This window comes from Anser brachyrhynchus (genome assembly GCF_964034855.1).
Source record: "Anser brachyrhynchus genome assembly, chromosome: 11".
Lineage (NCBI taxonomy): Eukaryota > Metazoa > Chordata > Aves > Anseriformes > Anatidae > Anser > Anser brachyrhynchus.
In genome coordinates this window covers 14,716,088-14,735,564 of record NC_137706.1, presented here as the reverse complement: position 1 = coordinate 14,735,564, position 19,477 = coordinate 14,716,088, and the positions used below count along the sequence as shown (strand labels likewise).

Genomic DNA, 19,477 nt, shown 5'->3' with positions numbered 1-19,477 from the left:
ATTGAAAAGTTTTTCTCCAGAAGCAGTCTTGAAGCTCCTCAAAACTTTCATCGTTTGGCACCTCCCTCCCTCACTGCACCCTCCAGGCAGGAGGTTACAAGCAAATTGCGTGATGTTTTAATTGAAGTTGTCAGGTTTTTCCTGATAGGTGAAGAATGAAAAAAAAAAAAAAAAGCTTTACAATCCCCAAACTAAACTGATATTTTACACAGCTGAAATGTTGTTTTATTTCCCTGAAAATCAAGAGTCCTTTCCATTGTAAAGCCCAGGAGAGTTCTACGAGAGAGTTCAGCACTTCTCTTTCTACCTTCATCTCCAAGGGCAGCTTTGCTTCATTTTGACACAGAAAAGCAGTTGGAAAAAAAAAATTTCATCTCAAATCACATCTGTGATGGAGAAAAAAAAAAACTGCAGCGCTAACAGTTTGTTCTGGGTCAGGTCAGTGCTGCTAATGAGAGAAATGTGAGCTCTTGGACAGCATGAAATTCTCTTCAGAGGGATGCTAGTGGCATCCCCTAAGTGTCTGTTTGAGTTTTGGTCACCGAAGGAATGGATGCAAAGGGAACGAGGGTATGATTTGTCAGAGAGCTGCTATTACCTCCTGGCCTCCTTGGCTGGAGCCGATGAGTCCCGGCATTGCAGCGTGCGAGTGACCTGCCACGCTCTGCAGACAGACGCAGATCCCAAGCAGTGTGTTGAGGGAAGCCACCCAGCAAGGGGTGTTTGGAATTTATCAGTTATGAATAGTAATGGCCCTGCCACACAGCTCAACGGATACTTATCGCTCTGCTGTTTGCATATAAATGCAGAGGGGAGCGATTAGGATCTGCTGAAAGCTGGCCAAGGCGGATGCAGTGTGCAGAGAAGCCTGCATCGCAGGCAAAGCTGTTGGCAGCACTGACATGTGAGAGGAGGTAGGAGGTACAGGAGGTAAGTTACGGTTTCTGACAGGCATCCTGGACATGCAGAGGAGCCCTGTGGTGGGCCCTGTCTCTCCAGAGCAAAGGGCACAGGGCTAATGGACTGGCCGAGGCTTTCAGATTAAGTTGTTCCCTGCCTCATCCTCCTGCTGTGGAAGGGTCTCCTCCAGCCTTGAACAAACCTGCTGAAAGTGCTCTGGCGGCACGAGGCCACGCAGGCACTGCAGGAAGGAAGGCAAACCTAAGCCTTGGCAATGCCCTCACCTGAGGTGCTGCTGCTTGGCCCACCAGGCTCCACGGTGGTGGCCAAGCTGCGTTGCTCTGATGTCTCCTCGTCCAGGAGCTGGAGGAGGCATCGGTCCCCTGGGTTCTGCCCCCTTCTCCATGACTCACAAATGAGCCAAATGAGAGCTAATACAGCTCCCTCCCAGCAGGATAGTGTGGTCTGGGTGAGAGCCCTCAGCTCTCAGGAAGAAGCGGATGCAGCAGTAGGAAAGGGAATTACACAGCTCTTCCAGGGACGGTAGGAAAACCAATACCCTGCATCTGTGCAGCTCTTCACTATCCCTCCTCCTGCCAGGGGTACTTTTCTCAGCCCCACTACCCTGCAGAGGAAACTGAGGCAGAAAGCATGAGGACAGCTGAGCTCTCTTTTCCAGCATGCCTCTCACCCATGTACAAGCCACATGTGCTCATTTGTGTGCGTTTGTATTTACCCTCCCAGGGAAATGCAAGAGCAGCTCATTAAGTAGCGTGACAAATAACTTCTGTCGCTGTCTGTTCCATTGTTTGTGTCTCTAAAATGTTTGCGTGTGCTACTTTGGGATATGCAGTCAGGCCCCATTGAGCACACGAATGGGCAAGTATTAGAGATGTAAAGCAACACCTTGGATTTGCCATCTCTGCAACTCACTTAATTAAGGGATCTATATCCAGAAAGCAGAAAATGCACATTTCTCATTACAAAAGGTGAAATTTCTGAAATCCATTAGATACACAGTAGGATAAAAATGTTCAAGGTTCCCACACACAGCTCTGTCAATGCATCTGGCTCCTCTTCTATAATACCCCCTGCTATTCTGAGCAAAAATCTTCCAGTGCATTTCTGCTGATGTGCCTCAGACCTCGGCTCTGACACTCTGCTAATCCTAGCCAGCCTTCCCTCAACTTTTTTACAGTGCAGCCCTACACTGTTATTCAAAGAAATAACAAGGATGAACCAGCCCCTTGGGTCCCATCCTCAAGGAACAGGGGCGAACTCTATAATAGGTGTCCCCATGGCAAACAGCCCTGCAGAAGTGTGCCACATGCCATATAACATGCTTCAAACACTTTCTCACAAACTGAAGGCTGCAGTAAAAGTGTCAGCTACAAAATAAGGAGAAAGCGAGCATAGAAAATGCAGGGCGACTCAATAACTTATATCTGAGCAGTGATTTGGGTATTCTGTCAGCACCCAAGAGTTTATCAGGTGCGGCTGTTACGGAGGTATGTCAGGAACTCGGAGGGCAGAGACTGGGGATAACCCATTGCATGGCTTTGGCAGAGCCCTTTGATTCCTGAATGCCTTGCTTTCCCCAGCTCTTAAATGGAGATAATGACACTTTTGCTATCTGAAGTTTCTTATCTCTGTATCTGAAAAAAGAAATAATTTGAAGAAAAAAAGAAATAATAAGAAATAATTTGAAAAAATAAATAATCTGAAAAAGAAATAATGCCAAGGAGAGGACCATCAGTGTATGGATCGCTTTGCAAGCAGTCTGGAAAGCAGAGATGGTAACAAGTAGTGTTTCCAGCTGAAGGTATCTCAGCACTGTTGTACCTCTGTGTTTGAGAGCTGGAACCAGGGCTGCTTCCCGTACGTGAAGATCTCCCAGAGGATCACCCCGAAGCTCCAGACGTCGCTCTCTGTCGTGAACTTCCTGTACATGATGCTCTCCGGAGGCATCCAGCGGATGGGCAGCATGGTGTGTCCTCCAACCTGCGGGAGGACAAAGGCACGAGGAGATCTGAGTGAACGGAGCCCTGGGAAGGGAGCAGCCCTTACATAACGTGAACAAACACAGGGCCTCCCCGTGAGCTCCATCAACAAGGAGCTGCTCGAAAGAGCTAGGTTGGATGCTGCCTCCCTGCCCACCCAGGGGCTTGCCCGCCAGTCCCACCTGGTTAATATGACGGATAGGGAGTGAAATGTATCGAGATAAATGATGTTGTCTCCTCCCAAAACGGTCTTGTAAAGAAATCAAATGACAAACTGCCAGGCACATCCTCAGACCCTACACTGGTGGTGAGCCAGGAGGCAAGGCAAGGAGCAGAGCATTCGGCAAGGTGCTGGGATGAGTTTTGCAGGGCCTCGGTGCTCTGAGGCACCCTCCAGAAATACAGAGAGGGCTTTGTCCCTCCTCGGCAAGGCTTGCTAAAATCCATACACAGGCATCTGCGCATCACCTAATTGCGTGGAAGGTTTTTTCACTCGTAAAACTGTGCTACAGGCCTTTTCAAAGAGTGCTTTGAATATGTAAATGACTGCAGGACCGCACTGCAAAAAGGCGGTCTGTTTGTAAAGAACAGGCTCTTACAGGCAGGGATATGCCCAGTGTTTGATGGAGGCAGGAAAGCCAGCCCCTTTGGAGAGCCTGGAAATGGAAGAGCCCGTGGGTGAAGTCCCATCGGGGCGTGCTAAGTGAGGGAAAGGCCCTCTCTCCATCACAGTCTGCCCTTCTCTAGGGCACGTGAGTCCAGCAGGTGAAAACATGCAAAGATGTCGAAAGCAGATGAATTTACCTTCAGATTCACTAGAGATTTCTAAACAAGTGTCTTTAAGCAGGGAAAGTTTTTTTTTTTCCCTCTGTTCTGTCCTACACAAGAAGCACCATCTGTGGGGAAGCAGCTAATTGATAAGCCCAGCCGGCGCTGGAAGCAGCACAGCCACGAGGCTCCAGCACTCGTTTCTGCTGAGGATAAAGTGTCCAAGGGTTTAGCGGTGATGAGAGACAGTGCTTTTGTGGTGCTGCTCAGAAGTCTGCTTGTCTCATTACGGACACCAAAAAAAGCAAGTGCTAATAACTTTGTAGCACCGCAGCTGAATCAAACAGGCAGAAATCTCTCTGGTCCTATGAAGGAATGGGGGAGAGGCTTTCTAGTTTTCCTGCACGTGTGTAGCTATTGAAAATAATGAGATCGTTGTGCTTGTTTGGATGAAAATGTTTCTTGTACAAACAAAAGCTCTCCTCCAAGCTCCTGGCTTTCCAAAGCTCCCACCGGTTTCTCTGCCTGATTAAAACCAGAGTGGGGAAGGGTCAGTACAGGGACCAGCCGCATTTCTTGGAAGCAGGAGGGACAGTTTTGGGGAGCACTGCTGGAATAGGTTGTGAAATGGGGACAGTGCCTAGCAGGCTTCCTGCACAGAAGGTGCCATCCAGATCCCTCTGGGGTCTGACAGAATTTGGACCTGGGCTCGCTGCATTGTGCTCAGAGGTCTGTGGACCAGCCCTGTTTCTAACTCTGAACGTCTCTTTCTACAAAAGAGAGAAGGAGTTTAAAAAGACTTGGGAACATCTTTCATTCCTAAGTGCAGAATGCTCGGAACTGCGATGCGTGAAGATAAAAAGCTCCGTGCAGCTCTACAGCTCCTATGCAGAGATGCCTTGGCTGGTGTGGTCTCAGCTTGCTGCTCTGAACTCCCAAGAATGTCCTCCCTTAATGGAAATGGAAATACTCTTTCCTTGATTTGTTCCTTTGAAACCCTGTCCGCAATTTTAGCTCTTTCCTGCTTTCTCAGCTTTTACAAGTTGCTTTCCCTTTCTGTGAAGGGCTCCAAGGAAATGTTATCGACCAAACATGACATACATCAAACTTGATTGTTGCAAAAACTCTTTTGCACTAATGCTTATTTTTTCCCCTTTAAGTAGCTCTAGCTCTTCAGTTTTCTGGCAATCTCAAAATGATTACATATCACAAAGCTCTCTGCATTTGCAATGTCCTGAATCTTGCAGGATCATCTGAGTTTACAGGTAGTACAACGTACTGAGCACATTTAACTGCCATTTGAAGAGATCTTAGGGCAGTTCAGAATCTATGCACCAGACCCTCAGCTTACACAAACAGTATGAGCACTACTGCTTGAAGGGGAGTGCCCTGAGTCACACCACTTGAGGATTTGGCTCCGAAAGCAGCAGAGAAGCCAGTAGACCCATTTCAGTTCTAATAAACTACAGCGCAGTCAAGGTCTTTGGTCTCCTCTAGACACATCCTAGTGACAAATTGCCAGTAAAGTGACATACACAGTCAATAGTTGTCCCAAGGACGTGACGACATGATCTTGGCTTAGCTCATATGGTAGAGTCCAGCGACTGCCAAACTCTCTGTTTGGCATCTCTGCCCTCTATGTCACATGAGATGTATCTTTTACTAAAAATAAATCCGGTACTAAGTAATACATTAATTCTGGGGAAAAAAACAAAGCCAAGCAATGCCCAGAACTGTGCGGATCCTGACATATGGCTCAGCTGTGCTCATAGGTAAGAACCTCAAAGGTATTCTCTGCATCTCACACAGAATGCCACATTTCTGAGAGCAAATGTTAAGTCTCGCCTGCTAGCTAACTGTATGCAGAACAAGCATCAATTAAATTGGACCACAAAAATCACTCCAATGCCTAGCTTAGCACACAAGGCTGAGTATTACATTTTAAAGCATTTCCTTTGACTGTCCCTTAGTGCTCCCACTGCAAACTGATTAGGATTAAAATTCCCATTTCACAGATGAGAAAACAGATGCAGGAAGGCAGGGAAAGGTCCTGCTCTGAAGCTGTACAGTGAGCGAACGCTAAGTTGAGCCTTCCTGGTCTGCAGTCAGCTGTACCCTGCTTTCTGCTGATGTAGCAAAATGATTTAGAGCTGAGCACAGATGGATTGAGCTACTGATGCCATAGGAAACAGAGTGTGTCCAGGATGGAGGAAATCTTTTGCATAACATGCAGTGGCTGTGATCTGTGTTATGCCAGCATCGACTTGCACGTGATTGCCACGGCTGCACGCTTCATTTACAGGACCAGTCATTGCCAACAGCATGAAAGCAAAATGATGCTATTAAATCAGGCTAAAAAAAAAAAACCTAGATGCTGTTTTTTGGCGATTTTTTTTTCTTTTTTTTTTTTTTCTTTTGCGGAGCCTGTTTACATGGCATGTCCTTGGCTCTGGAAGGAACTGTTACTGTGTCATTCGAATCTGAAAGTTTGCTTTGGTCAAGTCTCTGCTCATGGCAGGCTTCTGAACTAAGTGACCTCATATGACACGCGGTCTTAATGCTCATCAAGAGCATGATACTGCTGAGTCTGCTCTGAAATAGTCAGGTCATCTTCCCACCCATCTTCCTCCATCCCCCTGGGGAGCCAGGGATAGGAGACCCCAGGCCACATTCAGGTGCACATCCCAAAGCCACTAAGGACAAAATGTCCTCCGACAGCAGCACTGCAGCATCTCCCCCAGAGGCACTCCACAACCTGGAAGAGGCTTCTGCTTTCAAGCAAATACGGCAGGCAAATCCTCTGCTGTTCCTCCCCTTAAATCCTACGATGCTGCCAAGCTCACCCTTTCTCCTTGTTATTTTAATGCTTCATAGACCTGCAGACTGGCCTCTTTATCCCATTGCCTTGGCTGTCTAGCTTTGCTTGACATTTTTAGCTCTAACTTCCTCTCCCAAGATCAACTCCTCGTGCCCACATTGACATGTTATTCCCGCTGCTTTGCTCTTTCGGTTTGCAGTGCTATCCTGGTAATAAATAGAGCAGTCAGTGTGTATCCTCTGAGCTGCCAAAGTTTCCTTCTTCTGTCTCCATCTCAGGGTTGCAGCATCATCCACTCATTTCCATCACCTCCTAATGGATACTCCCAAGGGCACGACCTGGTCTCCAGCCACATGTTTCTGATACTCCAGGGCACCGAGGCTGTGCTCTGAAGCTTCATTACACGTCCAAGCCCCCAGACGGCGAGATAACCAGCCACCCCCTTTGAGCAGCTTATTGCTGTATTACAGCTGAACCTCGGGGAGCTGGGGGAGGTTCGTGAAAGGCCAGCGTTAATGGCCATTAGGGAGAGAGATAATTACTTAATGCTAGTACAGCACTTTGAAGATGTAAAGCTATATAAGTGCTATGTACAAGTAGTATTATAAGGCTCTAGGTTTGTCTGCTAGGAAGGAAAGCGGGTGTCTGGGGAAAGGATTCTCCTTGTCCCAGCTTTCTGAATGACATCCAGCTGATTAGGAAGGGAAAAGATGACATGTCATCCCCGATGAGTTCGACAGTACAGCAGCAGGTAGTGGAGCAGCAGCGTTCAGCAAAGGCAGTGCAATATATCTGCGGTTTGGGCCACTTGCAGAGATAACATGAAAAATCAAAACCAGAGCAGAGCTGAAAAACCCTCATGAGAACTTTGTATGCGCGGGAATCCAGACCTCAAAGCTCTGAAGGCAGGTATTAGCAGGCAGCACTGCTTCCCCCCTCCTGGCCCCCACGCTAGCTCCAGGGCTGTACCCCAAGGCAGCATTCAGAGGGGGCTGCTGAGCCATCCGCACCGTGCTCACAGCTGAGGGCTGCTTCAGAGATCTCAGCTCAGAATGGAATTTGCTCTCTGGCATGCTATAAGGCTGTGTTTTATTTTTCCTTTTGTGCAGTTGCCTTCCCAGCTTTGAAGTAAAAAAGAAAAAAAAAAAGTAAATAAATAAATCAGTGCTTTGCTTCCCAAGGTCATTTGACATTTGTTTTCCAAGGCCATCTGACAGCTGTATTCCTGCTCCTGGCTTACTTTGGGGATGTTCTGCTCCTGCTCCTGCCTCGGGAAAGTCACAGGAACCACCGTGAGGTGTCTTTGTATGGTGCAGCATTGCTTGATCTTCCCTTAGCATGCAGGAAGCTGGGATGTTTGAGTTTGTACAGAATCGCGTAGCAGTAGTGGAGACCTTGGCACTATTTCTCTCCAGGAGAACCCACTCAACACATCACCTCTTTTTAGAGGTAGCGATAAGACACGTTCCCTGACTGCTGCCTCGGTTCCTGCTGCTGTAGGTAGGGATGACCCGGGCTCCTCTTTAATTGCAGACCTGGCTGTCATCCCAGGCCGGGCTGCACTACAACACGTGTCCTTTAGACCTCAGCTCTAGGAGCTGGGTGATCCCTGGAAGATTAACTCTGACCATTCCCCCAGCAGCCAGATGTACGGCCTCATCAGGACAAAAAAAAAAAAGATAATGGAAACAAGAAGCACAAAAAGCTGCATGTTTGGGCTAAGTTGAGTTCTTGGACAAAATAAAAATAAAAATAATAGAATTGAACAAAACCACTGTAGATTGTGCCCTTGTGAGCTGAAGTTTGTCAAATAAGGTTGGGGCAGGAGAGGGTGGCTTCTCAGGGAGAAGGCAAAGGGATGTACATGTTCATGGGTGAAAATTTTCTAGGAGGAGACAGTCCTTCCTTGCCATCAGTGCTGGATCCAGAACTGAGAGACGTCTATCTATCAATCAGATGTGCCAGCATTTTACCTGTGTGAATCCCAAGAGATCCCTGGGCACCTTTTGCAAAGCAGAGGGATCGACTCTGACATGCCAGCCAGATCGGGGCTTTGCTAATGGTTAGCTGTCCCAGAGTACATGGTCTCAACTGCCACCTTACTGGGCTCTTAAGCCCCTAAGTACTTTACATCAGAGGCAGCTGCATTAAAGTGCACGTTGTGATTCCCCAGTACTTTATCTGTAATTTCCTTTTGGTTTATTCAGGAAGGAAGGTGCTAGCTGTATCTTAGACAGCACCATTTCCAGAGTTATTCTCGCCTCAAAAATCCCAGAGCTGTTCTCCTGACTCTGAAAGGCATCATGGCTGTACCAGCCGCAGGCTGAAGCCCCCAGTCCCTCCTCTTCTAAAAAATTTGTAAGATGTCCCTGCAAACTCTCTCAACTGAGGTCTTGCCTTCAAGTCTCATACCTTTGCTGTCCCCGCTGTCACATCCAGTGCTGAAGGTGGGTTTTAACACTGTCAACAAACAGCGAAAAGCTTCTGCCAAACATTTCAACTGACTCGACTCATTGTGTCCTCTCCGTGCACCACTCTGCATGTGTTTGCTGCACTCTCTGGGCATGGTCTGATCCTGTTCCCATCCTCACGCCCTGCACCCAACCATCTCTCCCAGGCCCTGGAGGTGCTGCAGTGTGGGGCCTGCAGCCCGCTCCTCTGCACGCCAGTGAGTGAAGACACCTTATAGCTATCTGCAAGGGGTCACAGAGGGTTTGGGGGGCTTACAAGGTGCAGAGTGACCGTAGCCATATCTGTTATGTGCACGCACCTGCACCGGGTGTCCCAGACTCGCCCAAAGCAGGAGAGGTGCCTGCTGCCAGAAATTGGACTTACCCAGGGAGAAGATGGGGAAAGCAACCAACTGTCCCTGTCGCGAGGTGATGTAAGGAGCCAGATGGACTTGTTCAGGAGCAGGGAGAGCTCAGGCAGGGTTAATGCGAAACTGAGAAGGGGGTGAGACCTTCCTGCTGTCAGTTGGACTCTTTGGCAAGGGACTGTTTGTTCCCCCCAGCTGCACATACTGTGTTTAAACATGAGCCTAAGAATAAAGCCTGCCATTGACATTGTTTTTCCTTACTTCATTTAACAAACTAGTTGCTTTATGACCTGTAATTCTGCATCACGTTGAATCAAGCAGTGTAATTTGCAAGCAGGGACGGTGGCCTTTCTCCCTGTTCCCCTCATCTCTGCTCCACTGAGTGTGTTTTAATCCCACGGTTTTCAGCATTCCTAATGAGCCATTAACAAGCTGCCAATTACTTACGCAAATGAGGGGGGGCAGACGTGGAGGGGTGGCTGTAGCTAGAGGTAAATTCTGCTACCTCAAAACGGCCTGAGATAAATCACTGCTTCTCTAAGAGCTGCCTGTACCCAAGAGTCCTCTCACTTATATTATCTGCCATCTAAAAATGCCAGGGGTAATGCAGAGGATGGTTAAGAAAAGGGAAACAGAGGAGTAATTGCACATATATTTTTAATTATGTTTGCCAATAATCTATTTGGTGTGCCCCTTACCACAGATCACCACTCCCCTTTCCTTCCCAGCTCTCAAAGCAGCTAGGAGAGGGCTGCGCAACCAGCCTGCAGAGGAACAAGGGCCAGTTTCTCATTTTCATGTAAAAATAAATGTTCCAAAAATAATGATCTCCATCACGAACATGGGACATGAGCTATGAGGAAGATATATATGGGAAGAGCAACTTTAGTTTGCAAAGCACTTGGAAAAGAGGTCAGTGAGGCCACCTCAACTCTTGTCCTACCAGGTGCTGCTATAGACTCCTGCCCCCCAGGCCCACCTACTGAAAGCTTTGTGGGGCCCAGAATGAAGATACCCCACATTAGGACATCTCAGACAGCTGAGGGAAGTGGGAGCATTGGGATGGACTCACCAGTGGGACACCCGATGGCTTCCTAGGAGTCCCACTGCTTGGCTGTGGCTTGGTGCTGGGTGGCTGCTCAGAGGGTGCATGCAGATAGTGGCCTCTGCGTTTTTTTTGCACCACAGACCCGACATGGGCACTCCATCCAGCATAATCTGGTAAGCCACTAAACCCTTTTAAACTCCAGCCATCAGATAACCAGTTTGTCAGGCACTACATGGATTTACTGATTTTCTCCACAAGGTAGGAGACCCTGGCACCGCACCGCGCTCTTTTTTAGGGCGGACATGCTCAGAGATGTGCAATACCCATGAAACAGCACAGCTATTAGCTGGTTCCAACTTCAAAGGGGATCTGCAGTCTGCAAAGACTGCGAGCACCAACAGAAATTGTCCATGACTGATCTGCATTATCGTTTTGCAGTGAGCCGGTAATACTACAAGAAGTGTTTAATAGCTCAAAAGCTAATCAGATAGAGGCTAAGTTAAACCATCACGATGCAAGGAACATGTCCATCAGGATTCTACTCTTGTGGCAACACAGGGAATGAAAATCAGCTCGGTTTCTGGCTCCAGAAAGTAGGAAGAATATTTGACCAATAAATCCTAACCTGGCGATATAAAAGCAACATCTCGACGTGGCCTGAGAAATGCAGCTTAGCAAATAATACCAATAAAGCACTTGCATGTGCTATCACTCTATGCTAAAATGCTTTCAGATTGGTATCTCATAATCTCCCCTTCCATCGTTCCTCTCTGTCTGTCCTGACAGTGACTCCCCTCTGGGTAACCAATAATGCTCCGTCTTTGTCTGCAGCCAGAGCCATCCCTGACTGACGACTCTACATGATTTAGATAAGGCTCCATTACTTAACTTCTGGATGCTGGATAATCAGTTCAACTGCCTTGGCATTAATCATAATAATATTCAAAATTCATTAGGCTAGATTGTTTGGGAATCTATTTCTTATTAATGTCAGATTCACTGAGCATAGGCCTGGCCGCAGAGAGACACAAATTTAATACAACAAAGGGCATGGGGACTCCCAGCAGAAGCAGAGCCCCTTCCCTTACACGCAGCTGGGTGCTGAGCTGACAGTCTGTCATCTGGGAGGGCTGGTGGATAGCAGAGAAACACCGTGAGCATGCTGCCTGCCGGCTCACCAACGGGCATCTATAGAAATGCGTAGAGTGCGGAGATTTTGAGGAATCAGCTCCTCATGTAAATCTTAATAGCATCTGTTATATCCAAAAATTGGGCAGGCAACTCGGAGATTTTTGTGCACAATCATAGTGTGGAGGCACAAAAAATAAAAGTCTCTTTATGATAGGCATCTGCTCCTTGCTTTTCTGAAAAAGTATGGTATTCTAGCTTAGAGGAATGGGCTGTAGTGCTTTACCACCATGAAAAACTTTCAGCAATAAAGTAGCTGGATTGTCCCTTCTAGCTAATTTCCTGTAGGCCAGCTGAGGATGGTTCCCAGTGCTGTACCTAACGGTTTATTTGGCCTGTTTAAGCATTTTGGGTGCTGGTGCTTTCCTTCTGGTACGAGTTCTCACCCTGCAGTTGAACAATGGTTGCTCAGCAGGGAAACATCACAGAAATACCAAACAGCTCCAGAAGATGCTTACGCTTTCTCTCCTAATGAAGGCAGTGCAAGCACAGATGGCATCTCACACAAACATGTTGCAAGCCATGTTAAAATAAAGAGCTCATTATCGGAGGCTGCAGTGTCACACCTACTAACGAAGTGATTAAACTCATCAGTGCCTGTGTGAAAGCTGGGCTGGCTCTGGCAGCGCTGAACGGAGAGCCATGTCCCACCACAAAAGCACACCCCAACATCCTCCCCCCCAAACACACACGATTTTAGCCACTGCAGAGACACAGGCATTAGATGAGGCTAATGGCTAAACTTAAAAAGTAGGGAAGGATGCCCTCGACGTGCCCTTCCCATGCCTGCCTCAAGCATCCCTGTTACGAGGTGGTGCAGCACACAAAGAGCCCGCACGTGGTGGGCACGTGGAGGAGAAGAGCGCACCCGCACCCGTCTAAGGCTGGGGCTTGGCTGCAGGTTCTGATGGAAAACAAGCTAAACTTGAAACTGAAGAGTCGAGCATTTCATCCTTCTCTGCTCAAGCACTTTTTCACCCCAGACATCCTGTGCATTGAAGTTTCCTCTGCTCTTAACCAAGTTTTGCAGATGTCCTTGATTAGGACAGAGTTGCAGGAGTCCTATGCCTTTTAACCACTGCGAGTTAAAATCCTTCCTCCCTGCTTTACTTAGCCAGGAGCTTAAATAAATAAGCAAACCCACAAACACAGGAACCGGGTTGCAGATGTCATTAGAGCCTTCCAGCACTAAGTGGCCATCGCAGCGATCACTGGTTGCCTTCTGCTCCCCATCCTGCGGCCAGCCAGGTGCTTCACCCCACCGAGCCCACTGGGATCATCTCACAAGCTCAGCACCTTGTAGGACACATGTGGCTGTTTTTGCCATGAAACAGGACTAGCTCCTGGATGGCCAGCTCTCTGAACAAGGCAGGTCTTCCTAGTGGAGTCTCCAGACACCAGCTCTCCATTAGGGTTAGCCACAAGAGGAAGGACGGAAAGAGAAAGTGAGCCTAAAGAAACCACTAATGTTCTGCAGCGTCTGGTAGGATGAATGACCCCCACAGACATATGCTGAGCAGACAGGACAGTCCTCAATTATGTCATTGCTGGAGCATTTACTTCAAGGAGAAACGTGACTGCAAACGCTGGGCTTAAAGCCCTGGCTGGTTTCGCTGCCTCTGGATAAGCTGCTGGAGCCCAAGAGCATTAGGTATGTGCATGCAGCATGCACAGGCAATGACACGCATGTCTGCGTATGAAACAGCTTTACAGACCCAGGAGAAGAGCTGGAAAAAACCTGTTAAGTTCCATTCTGCCCTCTTTCCCTTGTGAATGAGGGACCTAAAGGATTTGCTAAGGTATTGATGGGCACCAATTCAAACATCCCAGTGGGCAACCCCCAGCTTCCCTCAGGAAATCATAAGCAAATCTTGCCTACACAATGGGAAATTCCTGCTTGCCACACTGATTTTCCCCTGCCTCAATTTCAGCATTTTATCCTTGTGCTATCTTCTATATACTTCCTTCAAAAACATTTCCTAACCTTTAGGCTCACAACTATGTAAATATTTGCAATCAGGCAGCACATCTCCCCCCTCTGATCATTGCTTAGCCAAACTATTTATGTACAGCTCTTTCCATCCTGCCTCAGAAATCAATTGCTTTCCCCGTCTTTGCTTCAGCTTTACCTCACCAGAAGTTGTTGACTTTATGGCCACTCTTTGTGGGGCTGAGTCCCGGGCACGTGGCCGTGCAATATTTAAAATAATGGTTGCTGGAGAGGCACACAGAGATTCCCATTTTGCTCTTTGGTGTGGGTTCTCCACGTGCTCGCTGGGGAGCTGTCACCCCGCAAGGGACCGTGCGTGGTTTGAAGAGGACAGGATATATGAGGATGAAGTGCAGCGTGGCGCGGGGCAGGCACAATCTCACTTCTCAGCGATATGCCGTGTATTGATCACGGCTGACTCGTGTTTGTTAACCACCCGAGAGGTGAAATGAGCTGCTGCTGGAATTTGTGCTTGATAATAAAAGGTGTATGTCAGTCTTCAAAACGCTTCGCGAGTAGCTGCTTGATTTGGGTGCATGGAAAAAAAAGAAGAGGTTAGGTTCCCTAACCTCCTGGCTCCTGTAGCTCCCTCAAAGCCCTGCTTTCTGCCTCAGCTTCCCTGCATTTCCTAGACAAACTGCTCTGTTTTTTCCTCCCTCTCACTGACTGAGAGGTGTTCTTGCTGCCTTCTCGTTGCACCTCCCCCAGCCTGAATTTTAAGCTATTTAACAGCTTTAAATGCACCTAATGAGGTTTTGGTCTGCACTTTGCTGCTGGCCCTCGGCTTCTCTGACACTGGGAAGAAGAGAGGTTTGGAAACCTATGGCTGATTTCCCTGTGTTGGAGGTCTAATTATATGGTAACTGGTGACCCTGTAAGTACAGGGTAATCTGCTGTGTAATGCCGGAGTAAATTATCCCACTACTGCTGTCTTTTCCGCTGCAGCCTTCTGCAGAGATGGAAATGCAGCCGGCTAAATGGTAATTAATCTTTGACACCCACCCAGGCCGGTGAGGAACAACCTGTAAGAGCCCCCCCGGCTCTGCGGGGACACAGGACCTGCTCGGGAGCCACCGCTGCGGTGTCTCCTGGCCCTGCTGTCACCCGGGGACCAGAGCAGGGGACACTTGGTCACCCAGGTGCCAGCTGCCGGGGGCACTGCGTGTGGGCTGTGGCTCTGGAGCTGGATGAGGTTGTCCCCTGCCCGGGATTTAGGCATTGCTTATTCGGAGAGACTCATCCGGAGTCATCTGCAGGAGGAGGGCATGCACGGGTGGGTTTCCTTGGCTGCTTTCTGGCTGAATTTGGCCGTGGTGGTGTCCCGAAAACACCTGGGAGGGCAGAGCTGTGCCCACGTGGATGCAGGGTGGGAGCATCAGCACCCTGAGTCAGCAGGATGGGGACAACGGTCCCGAGAGGCTCCTCCACAGTGGGGGCAAGCTGTCTGGGGCACTTACTTTCCCTTATCATAAGGGAGGTGGGTGTGAACGGCACCAATACCTTCCTCTGAAGCCACCCAAAGCAGCTAGGCACAGACCCAAACATTCACCCATCCCAGCTCCAGGAAAACCAGCGGAGAGATCTGCTTGCTGTCCACCCATCAGGAGACGTTCCTCATTCTCTCCCCACCTTAATCAGCCTGCTGCTCTGGGGCCGGGGGCTGCCCGTCTGACCCCTGGGATCTTTATGGCGATGAAATATATTTGTACACGTTTTAGACCTACTGACATCCTTCCCTCTGGAGAGCCTCAGGTTTTTATAGTAACCCCGGCGATGGTTTTCAGGTAATAGACTAATAAAAATTTTAATTTGTTAGGAACTTTACGGTGGGTACTGTACAATTCTTATGACATTTAAGTAGTGATTAAACAAAACAAGACAAAACAACAAAAAAAAAGGGTTTCTGAGTGAATTTCTTTTCCAAACAGGAGCACTGAAATAGAATGTCAAAAATCCCACACGCTGATACCCAGAACAGCTCTGACACCTCCTGCTCGTGCCTGTTTCACTTGAACACCTGCCAAGTTAAATAAGCAACCGTGTTTTTGTCAAGTGAGCCCTCCCCCTGAGTGGCTCCGGCAGTTTATGCTGCATCTCAGCCTGGATGTCTCCATGTGCCATTGCTCTCCATGGGCTGGGTCAGAACTAATGATGTGTGCTGCTCTGGCTAACTGCGTGGTTTTGCACCTCTGCCCTTCTCAGCTTGGCTACATGTACTTATTTCCTTCCCCTGATTCCATTGCCACCTCATTGCGCATTCTGATTGATCAACAGGACAAGAATGAGAGCAAGTCAGGGCTCTAGAGCATCCCATCGTTTCCATGGCATGCAACAAGCAGCGTGCCACCAGGGAGGCTGCTGCACCAGCCCTTTTCCTCTGGCTCTGCAGCAGTTGGGCAGTTTGGAGTGAAAAAGGCTGCCCTGAATGAAGCAGGGGCATTTGAGAGGACAGCTGCCCTTGCAGCAATGTGGGTGGAATTTTATTCTGGCTTTTGTCATGGACTTTCTGTGTGCTTCCCTTCCTAACCTGTAAAAAAAGGGGCGATGCAACCCACTCGCTTCACAAAAGTGCCGTGCAGGTAAAGGCTTGTACAACGAAGCAATAAATGTCATGGAAAAGCCTGCCAAGAAAGGGGAAAATAGGCAGGTGTTTAGCTCAGGGTTAGTTACACCTTGCAAAAGAGACAGGGTGTTACACAATGAATATTATGTAGAAGAACAGCGAAGAAGTTCCTTTGTTCCGTGGGCGTTTCTGCCTTGTACCTCAGCTGGATCGTACAAGATTAATGGCAGGCGGTGATGTAAAGTCTGCACTACAAGGCAGAGGCAAGACGTGTGAGCTGAGGCCTTGCCATTGTCATTACCTGACCTTGCATGCTCCCTTCGGCAACCTCAGCAATTTTTTTCTCAATAGCATTTCTGGGTGGTTATTTTAAGAAAACTGTGCTAAGTTTCTTGCTTCCGTGCCAGGCACCTGCTGCTCGGCGAACGGGCCGTGACTAAGCACGGGCTGGAAATTAGAAGAATCTGCAAGTTCAAGCAACGAGATGCTGGGCCTGTCTTCCCTTAGGAGCACATTTAATAGTGCTGCTTGATTATGAAAAGATAAATCTGATGTGATTGATGCAACAGGGGATTGGGTTTGATGATCCTGGGAATCCCTTCCTCTCTACTCCTAATGAATTTATTTTCTAAGGGCGGGGGGATGCAGTGCTCTGATGGCAGAAAACAGCAAAATGTGTAGATGCCTGCTGATGCGGGGGTCTCCATCCCCAGATTTATCCAATTCCCATCACCAAGAAGGGAGAAAGGATCTCTCTCCTGCTTCTGCCTGTCCTGAACACACCAAGTGGAGATGGGTGCAGGGATTCCCCCTGCTTCTTTCTTCATATTTGCCAGCTACCAAGAACATCCCAAATTCACTCTCCTTGAACCAGCACACCAAGTGTCTCAGCTCACAGGTTCCCTATGTATTTCCCCTGTACTTACCTGTCTCCCAACACCATAATGACTGTCTCTTGTAATTTTTTGTATTTATTTTTGGTGGAAGTGTATCTCCTTGCTGAAGATGACCAGGGATCACCTTTTAAGACTGGGGAACTGAGGCACAGAAGGACTAGCCGAATTTCCTATGGTGACAGGCTGGCTACACTGGTAGCATAGAAGGGGCCTGCAGCCCAGTCCAAGACTGGGATATCACTTCTTCTCCATGCACCTAACTGGGGTCTGCCTTTCAGAACAGGAAGAGCAGAGCAGAAAGAGTTTTTCAGCAGAAGCATTCACTGGTCTGGGATTTCCATCCTCTGTCAAGAAAAAGAGCCTGAGCTTGGGGTTTCTGAGGGCACAGTGCAAGGTTGTTTCAGAAGAGATGCAGAGGGCAAGCAGTTATGTTTTTTTTTCCTCTTGAATAGTTATAATTCTTTAATTGCTACTTACTAATAAGTGAAAATGCTGTGATTTCTGCAGGATCAAATGGTGCAGGATAAGCTGTTTATTAATTGGCATGCTTTCAAGGCTGGGAAAAAATAACAGAAGCAACGTGGTTGTAGACGATAGCTATAAACATGACCCAAGCATTACCTGCCATGACATTTTAGCCAAGGGGTGGCTGTCACGTTAGTGCTGGCCACGCGACTCTGACAGTGAATAAGAATCTCCAAAATGTAGCTATTCACAGACATGTGCTACATCTCTCTGGGGCCTGATCCTGTGAATAATACCAGGTACAGCACTTCTGCATGTCAGTGATCCTCTGGTTTCCCCAGGGATTGCTCGGGCAACTGAGTGCTAAGCCCAGTGGTAAGTGGTTGCAGGATCAGATTCATAGTCTGCCGAGCATTTTGGATGAAAAGAGCTATAAAGAAGTCACATATTATTATGTCACATTGCAAAGGTCAAGTCCTGTATTTGTTCTGTCATAAGGGCATGATTGAAAGGCAAAAAAATAGTGTCAGGGCACAGGGGGAAATCATTTTTTAAAAGCTGCCTTCAGGCCTGAGGATACAAAATTACATCAGAGCTTAGAACTAAATTCCCATCCACACCCTGCAATTCGGTTTTGGCTCAGAAAGGCATAAACGTAACAAAATCACCTTTTGGTGGCACGTCTTCTTAACTGCTGACACAGCCCCTGTAAAGCCAGTGAGACCTAAACTCACACTCCCTTGTGATTTGGGCAGCAGTCAGAAACTGCCAGAGCCCTGCTCCAGCACAGGTCCAGGAGGGCTCTGCAAACCCACCGAGCTGCTTTCACACCCCGTAGGCATTCGCTGGATCCCTGTTGCTGCTGGGACAGGGGCGCAGTGGTGCTGGGAGGAGGCTGGGCACTGCAATAGCTGGTCCTCCATCACCTGGCCAGGAGCACACACCTCACCCAGCCTTGCCACAGAGAGGTGAGGGCTTGGGGAGTTGGAGCCTTTAGCTCTCCCTGCCCCCAGGAATTTGTCCAAGTCATGGCTACTTTGCGAATATTTCTGTGCATCTCTTAAGGCTTGCTGGCACAGGGAAGCTATTGAGAAATAAACCGGGGAGCCGTCACTTTTCTGCCTTAACCTGTTAGGGCTCATCATGCTCTGCACAGTGTCGTTGGGTGGATTAACTCAATCCAAAACAGACTTAAGCAATGGCTCCCCAACTTTCAGGATCCACAGAGTGCTTCCTTGTGCACAAGCAGCAAAACCACAATGGACAATCGAGTTCAATATTTGCTCCTCTCATCAGCTCCTGCAGCTGACCTCCAGCAGCCCTGCAGATTGCCAGCAGCAGCCTCTGGGATGCAGCGAGTGTTGGGGACCCACCGTGCTGCATCCCACCTCGCTGCATCCCAAGGCTCCAGCATCCAGCACGCAACTCTGGGATGAGGGCTCACCTCTGTGGGAGAGGGGAAAGGGGATTCACCAGCCCTCAGCTGGCCGGCACGGCTCCCATCAGCCACCACCTGAGCTCTTTTGCGTTGCCAGAGCATCAAACCCACACTGACCTCTCCGTGCTGCTGCACCAAGGAGAGAGGGGAGCAGCGGTGGGGCTCTCAGTCTGCTCAGTGGCAGCTGCAGGCACCCAGCTGCTCAGACACCGGGGCTGTGGCTAGACTAGCAAACAAAAGCCATGAGGGTTTGCATGTGATGGTCCAACTGTTTAAATGGCCAGCGTTAGGTCCCCGTCAATTCAACAGCATCCAAGCAACTGTTGAAAAGACAACACAAGCCAGGGGTGGTCCCCGGTAGGCAGAGCAAACACTGACGTGCTTGGAGGCGGGAGAGGTTTGCATGGAGATAAGCTGTGCTGAGCACGCTGCCATCAGAACCAGAGGACGTCCCACGCTGTTTGCTAGTGCAGACACAGCCTGAACGCCCACGGAGGAGGACTGCACTGAGGACTTTTGCATTCATCCCGTTACCTCTCCATACAAGCCCCAGAGAGCTGCTGGAGTAGAGAAGCACGGACATTT

General features: G+C 48.6%; 1 protein-coding gene across 8 annotated transcripts in view; it reads right to left on the bottom strand.

The window, feature by feature from the left end:
• The window catches only part of NTRK3 (neurotrophic receptor tyrosine kinase 3), a 207,510-nt gene that overhangs the window by 13,861 nt on the left and 174,172 nt on the right, over nucleotides 1-19,477 (bottom strand). For all 8 annotated transcript variants that reach the window (XM_080607080.1, XM_080607078.1, XM_080607079.1 and 5 more), the window contains one exon: nucleotides 2,743-2,901. In XM_080607080.1, the coding sequence (XP_080463206.1) occupies nucleotides 2,743-2,901 (159 nt within the window). The remainder of the gene's footprint in view (nucleotides 1-2,742; nucleotides 2,902-19,477) is intronic.